The sequence below is a fragment of the Lepidochelys olivacea genome, assembly GCF_965140295.1.
Source record: "Lepidochelys olivacea isolate rLepOli2 genome assembly, chromosome: 5".
NCBI classification, from domain to species: domain Eukaryota; kingdom Metazoa; phylum Chordata; order Testudines; family Cheloniidae; genus Lepidochelys; species Lepidochelys olivacea.
In genome coordinates this window covers 33,864,935-33,881,848 of record NC_140415.1, presented here as the reverse complement: position 1 = coordinate 33,881,848, position 16,914 = coordinate 33,864,935, and the positions used below count along the sequence as shown (strand labels likewise).

The window sequence follows — 16,914 nt, the reverse complement described above, 5'->3', positions numbered from 1 at the left end:
ATGGATTCCACTTATGATGGCCATCAAGCAATTTTCTGTTTGTGTAGAGGTGGATACTAGGAATCCTGCAGGACAGCCCTACCAAAGTAGGCATCTGATCTGGATGCCTGTATCAAAGAATAGTCTCCTGTTAATGTGTGGACTGAACTCCATGTTGCTGGCCTTATACATGTCACAAATAGGGACATTCTTCAGTCAGATAGCAGAGGCTGCATGACCTCTAGTGGAATAAGCTGTAATGTGGCTGGGTGGATCTAACCTGGATAACTGTAACACACTCTTATACACTTAGAGACCCATATTGATACTTTCTGCGATGATATTGTGAGATCCTTAACCCTATAAGCAAAGGTCACAAAGAGCCTACGTGTGTTCCTGAATGATTTTGTCTTGACAATGCCCTTATTACATCAAGTATAACTTCCCCTAGGGTTGAGTTAACGTTATGGAAGAAAACTCGGAGATTAATAAATTGGTTCATATGGAATTCTGAAACAACTCTGAGCAGGAAGCTAGCTCTGAGAATAAAGCTGTCCTTATGAAACACTATAGAAGAATTGACTTATGGACCTGAGTCACCCCTATCATTCAAGCTGATGTAATGACTACTTGTCATAAATATAAAGGGAAGGGTAAACCCCTTTGAAATCCCTCCTGGCCAGGGGAAAGCTCCTCTCACCTGTAAAGGGTTAAGAAGCTAAAGGTAACCTCGCTGGCACCTGACCAAAATGACCAATGAGGAGACAAGATACTTTCAAAAGCTGGGAGGAGGGAGAGAAACAAAGTGTCTGTGTGTCTGTCTATATTCTGTCTTTGCTGGGGATAGACCAGGAATGGAGTTTTAGAACTTTTAGTAAGTAATCTAGCTAGGTATGTGTTAGATTATGATTTCTTTAAATGGCTGAGAAAAGAACTGTGCTGAATAGAATAACTATTTCTGTCTGTGTATCTTTTTTGTAACTTAAGGTTTTGCCTAGAGGGGTTCTCTATGTTTTGAATCTAATTACCCTGTAAGGTATCTACCATCCTGATTTTACAGGGGGGATTTCTTTATTTCTATTTACTTCTATTTTTATTAAAAGTCTTCTTGTAAGAAACTGAATGCTTTTTCATTGTTCTCAGATCGAAGGGTTTGGGTCTGTGGTCACCTATGCAAATTGGTGAGGCTTTTTATCCAACATTTCCCAGAAAAGGGGGTGTGTGCAAGTGTTGGGAGGATTGTTCATTGTTCTTAAGATCCAAGGGTCTGGGTCTGTAGTCACCTAGGCAAACTGGTGAGGCTTTTTACCAAACCTTGTCCAGGAAGTGGGGTGCAAGGTTTTGGGAAGTATTTTGGGGGGAAAGACATGTCCAAACAGCTCTTCCCCAGTAACCAGTATTAGTTTGGTGGTGGTAGCGGCCAATCCAAGGACAAAGGGTGGAATATTTTGTACCTTGGGGGAGTTTTGACCTAAGCTGGTAAAGATAAGCTTAGGAGGTTTTTCATGCAGGTCCCCACATCTGTACCCTAGAGTTCAGAGTGGGGGAGGAACCTTGACACTACTAAAAAGCCAGTCTTCTTAGATAGGTGGTACAGAGAACAGATTGCTAATGGTTCAAAGTGGGGAATCCATCAACCTTATTAATACTATGCTGAGGTCCCAAGTGGGATGGAGCTTCTGAACTGTAGAAAAAACATTAAAGAGGCCTGTAAGGAATCTGGTCACTGCAGGGTCAGAAAACACAGCGTGGCCCTGGATAGGAGGGTGATGCATAGATATTGTTGTTAGATGGATCCCTCTGAAACGAATAGAAAGTCAATCATTTCAGGGCCAGGAAATAGTCCAATATTGATAACATGGGTATTGTTGGGAAGCTGGTGATGAGACGCCCAAATAGAAGACTTCTTCCACTTAACTTTATGGAAGTCAGTCTAGTTGAGGCTTTCTTGCTTTGGAGCAGAATGTTCTGAACTTCTGCTGAACACTTTCTTTCAGTGGATGTTGGGTAGCCAGTTTCCAGGCTGTCACGTATAACAATACTGGATCTGGATGTAGGATCTAACTGTTGTGTTGTGTGACTATGTTGGGTGATTCAGATGATTTCCCTATCCCTGAGATGAGACATCTGTCACCAGAGTATTGGTATGCTGATGTGCAAAAAAGGTTACTCCCTTGCACATCTGAGATGTCTTTTTGCCAATCTAATGAGAGGGGACTTCTTGAGGGTGGAACTGTGACTAACACATCCATGTAGTGTCTGCTGTGTAGATACACTGATTTCAATCACCCTTGCATGAAGTATAGGCAAAGTCTGTCAAGCTGTCACATAGGACCATAAGGACATGTGTCCCAGAAGTATGAGGCATGCTGTTATTGAGGTTTTTGGATGAGCTTGAAGTTGGCTGATGAGGTCGGCTATAGTTTGGAATCTTTCTTTTGGGAGGCAAGCTCTTGGTAATCTAGAATCTAACATGACTCCTATGAACTCTATGCTTTGATTAAGAGTAAGTGTGGATTTTTCACTGTCTTTGAGCCCAGTGTAATGTTACTTGAATTGAGTTTGTTACCTGCTGGGGATGATCTTCCTCAGATCAACCTGTAAATGGGATACATCTCCTCAAATGAGCTGCCAAGTACTTGATGGTACCCTTCGAGCTGTGGAAAGGCCAAAGGGCAGGACTTTGTATGTATACAGAGATATTCCTGCTAGAAATGTGAGATAAATCTGACTCATAGGAAATATGCAGTTAAGACACTGAACCTTCTTTCTTCTTTGGAATGATACTATTGTAGAAATAAACCCACCTACCTCTGAACTCTAAGGGTACCTATTTTGTTGCTCTGAGACGTAGCAGAGAGTCTACTTGCTTCAATGGTATTTTGTGAGGGGTCCCTGAAGGGGATGGGAAAAGGGGGTGGAGGGTAGGAAGGGACTGAAATTGTATGCAAATATCCATTACTGACAATCTCTTGGACCCACTGGTCCATGATGGTCCCAATCCAGGCTACTGAAAAAAAGGAAGGCAGTTACCAAAAGAGGCAAAGTGGGGGAGGAGAAGAGTAGAAATCTCCAAAGGTTCTGACTGTGGTATGAAAGCTGCTGTCAAGAGAAAGACATCAAATGTGTCGTATCTGTCAGAGGCAGTGGGTCATCTGTATTGGAACCTCTACTTCTTCCTTGGTAGCTCCAGTGCCCCCTCTGGGTTATAATAGTATGAGGCACAGGAATGCTGGCTGAAGGAGGCTTGAAGTCTGGCTTGCTTTCTCTTTGGCATGTACTAGACTAGAGAACACAAAATGGCTCTGGAGTCCTTTAATGAGTGGAAGGACTTGTTGGTCTTTGAGTTGAAGAGATTGCAGTCCTCAAACGGAAAATCCTCAAATGATTTGGACATCCCTTGGTATCCCCAGTGACTAGCACCAGGAGGATCTTCTTATTGCCCCCAGTGTGGTCATGGTGTATGCAGATGTCTCAGACACATCCAAAGCAGCCTGCAGGGAAGTTCCCAGCTATCAGCTGTGCCTCTAGCATGATGAATTTTAATACTTCGTGTGCTCCTGCAAGAGGTCTTTCTATAAATTGAGACAATTTGTTCGAGTGCAGATAGTCACATTTTGCCAGAAGCACCTGGCAGTTGGCAATGCCTATCTGGAAACTGTCAGAGGAGTAGACTTTTTTGCTGAACAGATCCACTCTTTAACGATCCTTTTCCCTTTGTGTTGTTTATAAGGCCCTTGCTGCTTGGATCTTTCCTGAATAGCTGCTATGACAAGTGAGCTTGGCACCAGAAGTGAATAGAAGCCCTTGTGAGGGGCTTCCTCAAAGCCCTTGTGATGAACTTGGTACCATCTATCCACCCTCTTAAAAGTGACAGCTATTGATGCTGGAGTCTGCTCCTCATCCTTGCAACGGTCCCTCGTTAATGCATATGGTGACTCTACCAGGTATGGAACGGTGCAGAATGTCTAGCTGATCATGCAAGAGAAGCCACACAGTTTCCAGTGAGATGTCAAGGGTCTTGGCCATTAATTTCACTGTGTAATCCCTCCCTGACTCTCAGTGTGCTTCCCATGGAGGGGGATGAACAGGAAATGAGTCTCTATGATAGAGAAGACATACCCCTCCTCCAGTGGTGGGGCTCCCATTCTGCTGTGTTAGGGTGCTCCTGCATCCCTTTATCTGGGTAGGAGAAGCAGATGGTACTGCATAGCTGTATGTGTTCCTGTAATTTCAGTGACTGAAGGCCTCGTTAGCATAGCTGATGTTGTATGAGTCAGCAAGGGGGACTCTGGTACCAGACTCACTTGGTCTCAAATAGGCCACAGGTGTCAAAAGGGATGATATCAATGCACTGGGTCCTGTGGGTATCAAAGAGTCAGTACTGGAGGAAAGGTGGTCAGTGGATTTAGATTTAGCTGGTACTGCTGGCATCAGAGTCCAGAGGAACCCATCTTAGGCCATTCCACTGCAAAGTTCAAGACCAGCCCAAACACAAGTTGACAATTGTGACCCAGTTACGAGAGTCTCCTTATCTCTGGAGTGAGGCTCTTTCCTACCCCTGCTCCAGACAATATAACCTTTGGCTGGCATCCCTTCTCAGTGCGCTTGGAAAAAGAGAGGCAGCTGGAGCAATGGTCAGGGATATGCCCTTCACCTAAACGAATCAGCCATTTAGAGTGCCTATTGTTGAGAGGCACAGAAGCATCACGAGGAGCATGTCTTAAACTCCTAAGATGCAGCTTCTATTATCAGAAATTGAGTCCCAGTACTGGATGGCTGGGGCTCTGAGCCTATTAACTGTGTAAGAAAAATTAATAAAAATGTTATATTTTTAAGCCACTGGGCAAAATAAAAGTTAACTAACTACCTCAACTAATAAATCACTAACGCTAACTGCAACAGTCACAGAGATGCAGTCAGACACTGCAAGGGTTCTATCTCACCACCATGGGCAGTAAGAAAGAACTAAGGGATGGTTGGGCTCACAGTACCCTTTATGACTGGGAGTGGGGATGGTGGGGTATGAAGACATCTAGGGCACAGGCATAGCCCCAACAGACACTGCTGGTCAAAAGAATCTGATCTTACGTGAATGGGGCACATGCGCCTCAAGAATGGAATCCACATGGACAATCAATTTGAAGAACATTCAGGAATATCACTGCCAAGTTAGAGAACGAAGTGAATCAGAATCTATCTATCTGGGCCCCATCCCTGTAATATCTCCACAACTCACAATCTTTAATGTGCTCATCCTAACAGCACCCCTGTAAAGTATGGGAGCACTATTACATCTATTTTATGCATGCACTTGGGGCTTGTCTACATGGGGACACTTGGGAAAATTAATTTAAATTAACTAAAGATATTAATTTAAAGTGGATTAGTTAAACTAGATTAAACTCCTGTGTGGATACTTTGATTCATAATTAAAACTGCCTTAATTTGATTTAGCTTAAGGTAAAGGCCATTTAACTTCTGATTCAGAGTGTCCACAAAGAGGCTTAATGTGGTTTAACTAATAATCCACTTCAACCATTAATTTAGATTAATTTCCCTGAGTGTTCCCATGTGGACAAGCCCAGAGTCAAACAGGAAGTATGTGGCAGAGCAAGGAACTGAACCCATTCTCCCCCGACCCAGACTAGCACTCTAACCATCCTTCCTCTTTAAGCAGGAAGACCCAACAAGTTCCATCCGCACTGCAGTTGTAACTAACTCAGGAAACCCAGGTACAGCAAGGTTTTCCCCTAATTTGTTGACAACACAGATGAAAGTTGTAGTATGAATGGGGGCTGAACTCAGTTTTCACCCAGGTCTATTAAGGATACATTTCTTAGCCATATAAAATATTACGTTAGATTCCCTGGAACTACTCTGTATTATGTGCTGGTAATTTAACTAGATTTGTCATTAAAAAATATTTTCCATTCTGCTCTTTTTGTAGGCCACCTCCCTCACCTTCTGTCATTTGAGTATCTCCAAGTCAAGGTTTTAATCAAATTATTTGTTCAAATAAGGGATCCACAGAAACTAATGAGCATATCCCTTTTCCCCAGCCAATAACTGTATCGCTGTTACCTTGTTCAAAGAATACACATACACTTTTCCTTGTTCCTCTTTTTCAGTTCCCATGTACATAGGAGCTCCAACTAGCAGAATGTCTGTAAATGAGTCTTTATTGATGTCAACTGTAGTAATAACACTCCCAAAGTATGACCCAATCTGCAATAAAAACATATGACATATTTATTATAGGCGAGACTGATAGTACTGCTTAATATTATGGAGGCTCAACATTTCCCATTATAAGACCATGTTTTCAGTTGCATATATCTTTGAGACATTAACCATTTGGGCTGAAATTTTACAACTGAGGTTTCTGCCTTAAGTTGCATTTTCTGGAAAATTTCAGCCAAAATGGTTCACCAATTTCTGAGAATCAGACTAGAAAAAAATGGTTTTTTCCCTTTAGAAAAATGTGGGGACCTTTTCCTTGAACTGCTTTAGCACTCCTCCCCCCTTGCTTTGGGGGCAGGGAATTGACATTTGGCAGGGCGTGGTCTTTCCGTCAGGGATCTAGCTTTTGCTCTTCCTGTGAAAATCTGCTCAAATTTGGACAAGTTATAAGCCTTTGAAAAATATCCGTTTTTAGCTTTAGTAGAGAGTTAGAGTTTAGTGCTCTACCCTCCATAACTCCTACATGTGACCAGACTATGCATACACCATCCCCACAAGGAAAATGAGCATACTGAAGCCCAGGATTATGGGGAGCAAAGCCTGACTTTCCCTATAATTACTGCTTCTGCTGATGTGGACTGGGGTGCTCTGGAAGTGACAGCAAGGAGTCTGTCTCTCTGGTGCTCTCAGTGACCATCTCTGCTGGTCAGACAGTATGGAAGAGGAAGCTGTCTGACACAAATCCAGACGACACAAAAGCCAGACTCAGGGGAAAGGAAAGGAGCAGATTAGAACAAGGAGCCTCGTGAGGCAGAAGAGAAAAAACTATGACTGGGAGTTGAGGGGAGAGTCTAGGATTTGTTGGGTAAGGAGGCTGTGCCTGGGAGCTGGTGTGGGGGGAGATGGAGGGGAGGCAGTGGTGAGCTGGAGCCGGTTCGCACTGGTTCGCTAGAACTGGTTGTTAAATTTAGAAGCCCTGTTAGAACCGGTTGTTCCGTGAGGGACAACCGGTTCTAAAACGGCTTCTAAATTTAACCAGCCAAAAGTGGCGCCTTAAGTGCTGACTCCATGGGTACTCCAGCCCTGAAGCACCCAAGGGGAAAATTTGGTGGATGCAGAGCAGCCACCGGCAGCTCCCCACCCCACCCCTGGCACCAGCTCACCTCCACTCCACCTCCTCCCCTGAATGTGCCACCCCGCTCTGCTTCTCCGCCCCCCCAGGCTTCCTGTGAATCAGCTATTGACGCGGGAAGCTGGGGCAGGCTGAGAAGCAGGCTGCAGCTTCCTGCTCAGGCCCAGGGACGTGGAGGTGAGCTGGAGCAGGGGGGCATGAGGAGGGCCGCCCGTGCCACAGCAGGTAACCTGGGGGGGGCACGCAGAGAAACCACTCCCCGCCCTGGCTCACCTCCGCCTCCCTGGGCCTGAGCGGGAAGCCGCCGCCTGCTTCTCAGCCCTCCCTGGCTTCCTGCTGAACAGCTGATCCGTGGGAAGCCGGGGGCGGGCGGAGAAGCAGAGCAGGGCGGTGCGTTCAGGGGAGGAGGTGGAGTAGAGGTGAGGTGAGCTGGGGCCGGGCGTGGGGCGGGGAGCTGCCGGTGGGTGCACCCACCAAATTTTCCCCGTGGTGCTCCAGCCCTGGAGCACCCAGGGAGTCAGCGCCTAAAGAGCCACTTTTGATGTGATCAGTGGGGCAGCAGCCGCTCCTCCTGCTCCCCCCCAGCTATGCTCCCCCACCCCTAGGAGTCAGAGGGACCTGACGGATGCTTCCTGGGAGCTTCCCCAAGTAAGCACCTCTGGGATTCCCCACCTCACCCCCACTACGGTGGCCCACGAGACCCTTCTGCCCAGTTCTGGGGGCAGTCAGGGGACAGGGGAGGGAGGTGGATGGGGCAGGAGTCCTGGGGGGCGGGGTTGGGTAACGACCCCTTTGTGGGGTGAGGAGGGAACCCGTTGTTAAGTTTTTGGCAGCTCATCACTGAGGGGAGGCTGGCACTGCTTGGACGAGGAGACAGGGAGCCAGTGAGGAAAACTCTGTATGTGTGTGGGGGGGGGGATGGGGAGTGGGACTGGGAGCCAGTTGGGACAGGTTACCAAGATTAGATGTGGAGCTGGGAAGAGAAGGCAAGTGTGGTACTGGTTTGACAAAGAGAATGGGAATAGCATGAGAAGTCTGAGGAGTGGAGACTGGAAAGGCAAGGAGAATGGGATGGGATGAGGAGCTAGGGGTGGGGGAAGAGTAAAGACTGGGACAGGTACAGGTGGGAGGGAACATGACAGAAAGGGTTAAGCTTGGGTAAGAAAACAGGCAGAAGGTTCTGTGACTACTAGAGTACACTCCCCTTCAAAGCCTGGAATGGAATGCAAGACTCTCGAGTCTCACCATTCCTCTGCTGTCAGCAAGTATCGATGACTCCCACTGGCAGTGTGTGTTCTCCTCCCTGCCTGGGGCTGCTCCACATAGAGGATGACAACCTACTATTGCTATCCTTTACTCCATTAGTTCAAGAAGCTGAGATCTGTGCAGTGGATCTAAAGGTCCCAACTCAGCAGATGAACCATGTGGATGTCGATATGATGCCATATGATGGAATTTCTGATGTTTCAGTTTGCTTTTTTAAATACCTAGGAAATTACGAAAAAAAACCCAACCTGATTAAAGGCTATTAATAAGATTGCAATGCCGAGCACTCAGAAGTTAGGAAATGCCAGAATTAGGGTTGCCTGTGCACCCTTAATTTGGCCCTCTTGTGCATTTGTATTTTGATATAGTCTTTAATTACATGACCACATACTAGTTTTTCCAGAGGACTCCTGCCTCATTCAGTGCACTGGATGGATCTGCTCTGAGGAAGGATCAGGGTTGTGTAGTGACCCCTCTTATTTGCTGCAGAAGTTGGAAGATGTGTAGTGAATGAGGCCAGGGATTACAGGGATGAGAAAGGAGTGGCTGATGGTTAAGTCTAAGATTTAATCACAGGTATTTTTAATAAAAGTCATAATCAGGTCACAGGCAATAAACAAAAATTCACAGCCCATGACCTGTCCATAACTTGCACTATAAATACCCCTGACAAAATCTTAGGTTCTCTGTGGGGCTCCAGGGTGCTGCTGCTGCTCTGGGGGAAGGAGGGGCTCTGGGGCGCCGCTGCTGCTCTGGAGTAGCAGGGGTGTGTGCTTGGGGCACCACTGGTGCTCTGGGGCAGGGGTGGGCGACCTGGGGCACAGCTAGTGGTTGTGGGTGGGGGTGGTCCAGGGCGCCACTGCTGCTTCAGGACCGCTGCTACTCCGGCAGCCCCTAGGGCCAGCTGCCTGGGGCTACCCAAGCAGTGGTCGGTGTGGCTGGCCCCCAGACTGCCCCAGCTGCTCGGGCGGCCCTGGGGTCAGCCACACCGGCTGCTGCAGAAGTCATGGAGGTTGCAGGAAGTCACAGAATCTGTGATTTCCATGACCTCGGTGACAGACTTTCAGCCTTACTCATGGTTAAGGCAGTTGAATGAGGTCCTGGAGAATTGGGGTTTGAGTGATGTACAATAAATAAGATATGGGGCCACACACTGAATGAGAAGAAAACAAAATATTGAATAAAGAACGAGGAGTACTTGAGGCACCTTAGAGACTAACAAATTTATTTGGGCATAAGCTTTCGTGGGCTAAAATCCACTTCATCAGATGCACCTACTACAGGACAGGCCCAACAAAGAAAGTAACAGAATGCTGCTAGCCGTCACCTTCAGCCCCCAACTAAAACCTCTCCATTATCAAGGATCTACATCCTGATGATCCCTCACTCTCACAGATCTTGGGAGACAGGCCAGTCCTCGTTTACAGACAGCCCCCCAACCTGAAGCAAACACTCACCAGCAGCCACACACCACACAACACAAACATTAACCCAGGAACCTATCCTTGCAACAAACCCCGTTGCCTACTCTGTCCACATATCTATTCAAGGGACACCATCACAGGACCTAATCACATCAGCCACACCATCAAGGGCTCGTTCACCTGCACATCTACCAATGTGATATATGCCATCATATGCCAGCAATGCCCCTCTGCCATGTACATTGACCAAACCGGACAGTCTCTACACAAAAGAATAAATGGAAACAAATCAGACATCAAGAATTATAACATTCAAAAACCAGTCGGAGAACACTTCAACCTCCCTGGACACTCAATTACAGACCTAAAAGTCACAATTCTTCAACAAAAAGCCTTCAAAAATAGACTCCAATGAAAAACTGCAGAACTGGAATTAATTTGCAAACTGAACACCATTAACTTAGGTTTGAATAAAGACTGGGAGTGGATGATTCATTACACAAACTAAAAACTATTTCCCTGTGCTAATTTTTCCCCGTACTGTTACTCACACCTTCTTGTCAACTGTTTGAAATGGGCCATCCTGATTATCACTGCAAAAGTTTGTTTTCTCCTGCTGATAATAGCCCACTTAATTGATTAGTCTTGTTAGAGTTGGTATGGCAACCCCCATTTTTTCATGTTCTCTGTATATATATATATAAAATCTCTTCCTACTGTATTTTCCACTGCATGCATCTGATGATGTGGGTTTTAGCCCATGAAAGCTTATGCCCAAATAAATTTGTTAGTCTATAAGGTGCCACAAGTACTGCTCATTCTTTTTGCTGATACCTGAAATTGTGAATCAAAGATACACTTAGACTCCAGCTTTATATTAATGTATACGCTTTATAAATTTACCGTAATCATAATAAAAGGTCATTGTGATGACACAGTATGAAATCTGGATGAGTGTTAAAAAGGTCTCTCCTGCCTTCAATATACAAACATCAAATTCTCAACCATATCCGCTGTTCTCAGGCATACTTGACAATGGCAGCAGTGAAGCTGGTTGTGATTCCCTGGTCCCTGGCTGCCCAGTCCTGGTGGAAGTTAAAGCAGCAGGGGGGCTCTGTAACTTTCACCACTACTACAAGGTGCTGCAGAATTTGTACTAGTGGGGAGATCAAATGTAGTGGAATTTAGCTCAATCACACCCCTGCTCTGCCCTGCCATACCCACTCCTCCCCAGGGATAGGCATAGCAGCTGGTGTAGGAGGTGGCTATGCCACCTTCACTAGGTATACACTGGCTAAGATTCCCTGTACACGGGAAATTCTCCTGGGGAAATATCTGGTTGATTTAAGTTCATTTTGCGTTCCTTAGCAGATAGGAGAATCCTGTGAGCATGTTAACAGCTTATACTTTATGAAGTATTAGGATCAACCCATCCCTATGTGTAGAAAGAATAGTAAATATGGCAGGCGACCAGCTTGGCTTAACAGTGAAATCCTTGCTGAAATTAAACACGAAAAAGAAGCTTACAGGAAATGGAAGCTTGGACAAATGACCAGGAAGAAGTATAAAAATATTATTCAGGCATGCAGGAGTGAAATCAGGAAGGCCAAATCAAAACTGGAGTTGCAACTAGCAAGGGATGTTAAGAGTAACAAGAAGGGTTTCAACAGGTATGTTAGCAACAAGAAGGAGGTTGAGGAAAGTGTAGGCCCCTTACTGAATGGGGGAGGCAACCTAGTGACAGAGGATGTGGAAAAAGCTAATGTACTCAATGCTTTTTTTGCTTCTGTCTTCACGAACAAGGTCAGGATGAACGGACTATAAGGTGGATAGAAAGCTGGCTAGATCATTGGGCTCAACGGGTAGTGGTCAATGGCTCCATGTGTAGCTGGCAACCATTATCAAGCAGAGTGCCCCAAGGGTCAGTCCTGGGGCCGGTTTTGTTCAATATCTTTATTAATGATCTGGAGGATGGTGTGGATTGCACTCTCAGCAAGTTTCCAGATGACACTAAACCGGGAGGTGTGGTGGATACGTTGGAGGGCAGGGATAGGATACAGAGTGACCTAGACAAATTAGAGGATTGGGCCAAAAGAAATCTGATGAGGTTCAACAAGGACAAGTGCAAAGCCTGCACTTAGGACGGAAGAATCCCATGCACTGTGTGACAGGGTTGGGCCGGATGGCTACAGGAGAGTAATAGAAGGCAGATATATTAGCCCAAGGTTAAATAGGTCCCTTTTCCCTGGGTAAGGTTCCAGAACAGGGAAGGTTCCAGAACAATCAGGAACCTTCTGGAGACAATTAAGACAGACAGGCTGATTAGAACACCTGCAGCCAATCGAGAAGCGGCTAGAATCAATTAAGGCAGGCTAATCAGGGCACCTGGGTTTAAAAAGAAGCTCACTTCAGTTTGTGGTGCGCATGTAAGGAACTGGGAGCAGGAGGCGCTAGGAGCTGAGAGTGAGAATGCATACTGTTGGAGGCCTGAGGAGTACAAGCATTATCAGACACCAGGAGGAAGGTCCTATGGTGAGGATAAAGCAGGTGTTGGGAGGAGGCCATGGGGAAGTAGCCCAGGGAGTTGTAGCTGTCGCACAGCTGTTCCAGGAGGCACTCTAGACAGCTGCATTCCACAGGGCCCTGGGCTGGAACCTGGAGTAGAGGGCAGGCCTGGGTTCCCCCCAAATCCTCCCAACTCCTGGTCAGACACAGGAGGAGTCGACCAGGACTGTGGGTTAATGAAAACGTCCAAACTGAGGGCTACTATGAAGCTCCAAGGCGAGCAAATCTGCCAATAAGCACAAGACCCACCAAGGTAGAGGAGGAACTTTGTTACAACTGCTATAGACTAGGGACCGAGTGGCTAGACAGCAGTTCTGCAGAAAAGGACCTGGGGCAGTGGTGAGCTGGAGCCAGTTCGCACCGGTTCGCATGAACTGGTTGTTAAATTTTGAAGCAGTTTTAGAACCAGTTGTTAAAAATTATTATGGCTCCCTGAGCTCCTGGCCAGGAAGGCTCCCCCAAACCCTCCCCTGCCTTCCGCCCCTCCCCCACCCCGCACAGAGCCTCAGCATGCCACGCTGTCGGCACCAGCACTCTGGACCGCTCCTGGGCAGCTCTGCAGCTCCTTCCGCTTTGAGTGGCATGGTAAGAGGGTGGGGCTGCGAGCTCCAGCGGGCCAAGCGGCATCCATACACGCTGCCCTGAGCAGCATGGTAAGGGGGCTGGGCCGGGGCTGAGAGGAGGGGTTGGATAAGGGGCAGGGAGCGGTTGGAGGTGACAGAGGTTCTAGGGGAGTGGTCAGGGGACAGGGAATGGGGGAGGGAGGGTTGGGGAGGCGTAGGAGTTACGGGGGTCTGTCAGGGTGGTGGTAGATGGGGTCTGGGCAATCAGGGGACAGGGAACGGGGCAAGTTGGATAAGGGGTGGGGTCCTGGCAGGCAGTTAGGGTGGGGGGTCTTGGGAGGGGGTGGCCAGGGGACAAGGAGATGGGGGGGGTTAATGGGTTGTGGGTTCTGAGGGGGGCAGTCGGGGGCAGGAAGTGGGTGGGGGTCGGATAGGGGGCAGGGACAGGCTGTTTGGGGGGGAGGCACAACCTTCCCTACCCAGCATCCGATACAATTTTGCAACCCCAATGTGGCCCTCGGACCAAAAAGTTTGCCCACCCCTTGTCTAGTTTATTATTTTATTAACAGGGGTCGCACTTGCCTCATTCATTATGTTGATATGCGTTTAATAAAGCAATAATTTGTTTCTATTGTAATAAACATGTAAAAATGTTTTTTGTTTTTTTTACTAAGTACAACTCCCAGTGACTCCATGCATTGCCCCTTCTTATGGAGAAAGGTACAAAAAATACATACTGTGGCACTTCCCCTAAATCAGAACATTTTATAGGGAACCGGTTGTTAAGATTTTGGCAGCTCATCACTGCCTAGGGGTGACAGTGGACGAGAAGTTGGATATGAGTCAACAGTGTGTCCTTGTTGCCAAGAAGGCCAATGGCATTTTGGGATGTATAAGTAGGGGCATTGCAAGCAGATCGAGGGACATGATCATTCCCCTCTATTCGGCATTGATGTGGCCTCATCTGGAGTACTGTGTCCAGTTTTGGGCCCCACACTACAAGAAGGGTGTGGAAAAATTGGAGAGAGTCCAGCGGAGGGCAACACAAATGATTAGGGGACTGGAACACATGAGTTATGAGGAGAGGCTGAGGGAGCTGGGATTGTTTAGCCTGCAGAAGAGAAGAATGAGGGGGGATTTGATAGCTGCTTTCAACTACCTGAAAGGGGGTTCCAAAGAGGATGGATCTAGGCTGTTCTCAGTGGTACCAGATGACAGAACAAGGAGTAATGGTCTCAAGTTGCAGTGGGGAAGGTTTAGGTTGGATATTAGGAAAAACTTTTTCACTAGGAGGGTGGTGAAACACTGGAATGCGTTACCTAGGGAGCTGGTGGAATCTCCTTCCTTAGAGGTTTTTAAGGTCAGGCTTGACAAAGCCCTGGCTGGGATGATTTAGTTGGGGATTGGTCCTGCTTTGAGCAGGGAGTTGAACTAGATGACCTCCTGAGGTCCCTTCCAACCCTGATATTGTATGATTCTATGAATTTCCCTAAGATGCTTTTCTGATCCATAGTTTTCATTCAAATTACATTGTGAACAGATTTGTTTACTATATTCCACCTACATTTTAACTGTAAAACACATGCTTACTTGTTCTCCATTTAACCGCTGTAGTATTTTTACATCTCCTCCTACTATTTTGTAAATGATAACTTGGCCTGTGTGATTATAGCGAGGTTGACCAGCAATGTATAGCACATCTCCGGGTGTCAATGCTGAATTTACAGTGTATCCTAGGAGAAGTAAAATAATTCAAGATGTAACATTTACAGACTGCATCAGCAATAATTGCTGTGATTTAAAACCTTAAGGTCCAATACTGCAAAACCACATACAAGTGTAACTTTTTTTCCATGAGGCCATGCTAGCAGATGTGTATAAGGGTGTGTCTATGTAACCCACAGACCTTCTGGGTGTGGTGTTCTGTCCCACCAAGACCACTTAGAGTTAAATGAGTTTGCTCTACAGCCTTAGCTAACAGCCAGTTAGCCTTTAGCTCATGCAGTAGAGGCTCATGCACTAAGCTCCAGAGGTCCCTAGTTCAATCCCGACAACCAGGGTCTGTCAGTGTTACATCTACACTGCAGCTGAGAGCGAGCCTCATAGCCCAGGTAGAAGGACTTGTGCTACCTTGGATTCAACTCCCCTGGGTCTGAATTCAAGCGGTTAGCCACTCTGCTAGCATGTTAGCTTGAGCCAAACTAGCACGAGTCAATCTGCTCAGGCTGGGAAGCTTGCTTTCAGCTGCAGTCTAGAATGACCCAAAAGGTTTGGGTGTTTCGTGATCTACATTGACTGCAGAGTTATGGTCATATTGTGTCATCTAACTCGATTGGTCATACTCAAGTTCTAATATGATGAAATATTATAGTTTAGACATGCCTCTGGAGTCCAAATCTTCCTCACCACCTGGAAGCCAGGACTGTATTTTGTCAGGAATATCTTTTTGGAAGAGTTTTAGAGAGAACACACAAAATTCACAGGGGTTTCCGCAAAGATTTCCGCAGGATCATTTCTCTTACCTAGATAAGCTGCAAGAGGTTCATTTCTTTCTGAAGACTTGTCACGAAATGTATCATTTCTTGGCATTAAAACCATACTGTTTTTTTGCATGACTACTGTCCCATTCCAGTCATATGCTCCAACTGCTCCAAGCATGATCCAGTCCTTACATTCAGAAAAAAAACCAAAACCATTGTTCTTTACAAGAACCATAATCATCGTCTCTGGATTTTCTTTGATATTCTTTGATTTTTGTTTCACATATACTTGCAATATTTAGCCTTGCGTTTCATACATTAGTATGTTCCTCACAATCATAAAGTGAAGTCACTTTTCATCCCATTTTTATTAACAACTTTGGGCCAAAGGAGTAAAGGCAAAGTGGAATATGTCTTATTCCACTGGGGTATGCAGAGCCAGATAGCATAAGCAAGACAGCAAAAGTAGCCAGGGCAAGGCCAACTAGGAAATGCACTCATTTAATGCCATTCTTGGGTAGCCTCTTAGTACAGTGCTTCTACTGATCTCCAGATGGATTTTAAACCCCTTGGGATGGGTCTGCTGATCTTTTGTGCCTGTAGGAGTCAGTCTGGCCTTCCAGAAAAAGTAAAGGTGTCCCATTTCCAGTCTGCTGAAATATCAACAAATCCATTCCTTCAACGAGGTTCTGATCTTGGCAGTTTGTCCCTTTGGCTACTGCAACCATATACAATACCAAATGGATCTTAAGCCTTCCTCTGGCTGGTAGTCTGGATAATATCTGTGTGTAAGGGCTAATAATCTCTCTGAATCATAATTACCATGTTATATTTTATATCCCTCCATGTAAAAGTGGAGAGATTGTATTTCTGAAACAGTATTTGTGCAAGGTCAAGTGAAACAAAGTCTGTTGCTCAGGTTTTCATCAATGCTAAACTCTAACTGCATTCAAACCTGTGGGGGAGGCCTTTTCACATGGGCCAGTTCATCTCCGATGAACTGCCCAGTTCATTCCCTCTCTCTTTGTGTTGTTTTCCTTTGCCTCTATTTTTTTTCTTAGGGTGGAGGTCTTTCCATCCTTTGGGCCTAGTATTTAATTAACATATTAATTTTGTACATTGTCTAGATCATCACAATGGGCACATTATTATTTTCTAAAATAAATAAAGAGTTAATGATTTCTGGTTACTACAGTTTTCAGCTTGTGGGGGGAGAGATAGTTCAGTGGTTTGAGCATTGGCCTGCTAAACCCAGGGTTGTGAGTTCAATCCTTGAGGGGGCCATTTAGGGTTCTGGGGCAGAAATTGGGGATAGGTCCTGC

At 46.1% G+C, this 16,914-nt stretch overlaps 1 protein-coding gene across 2 annotated transcripts in view; it reads right to left on the bottom strand.

The window, feature by feature from the left end:
- ITGA1 (integrin subunit alpha 1) overlaps window positions 1-16,914 on the bottom strand; it is a 129,474-nt gene that overhangs the window by 45,813 nt on the left and 66,747 nt on the right. For both annotated transcript variants that reach the window (XM_084629156.1, XM_084629157.1), the window contains exons 11-13: window positions 15,635-15,779; window positions 14,703-14,845; window positions 6,064-6,207 (exon numbers count right to left, since the gene is read on the bottom strand). In XM_084629156.1, coding sequence (XP_084485282.1) covers window positions 6,064-6,207; window positions 14,703-14,845; window positions 15,635-15,779 — 432 coding nt within the window. The remainder of the gene's footprint in view (window positions 1-6,063; window positions 6,208-14,702; window positions 14,846-15,634; window positions 15,780-16,914) is intronic.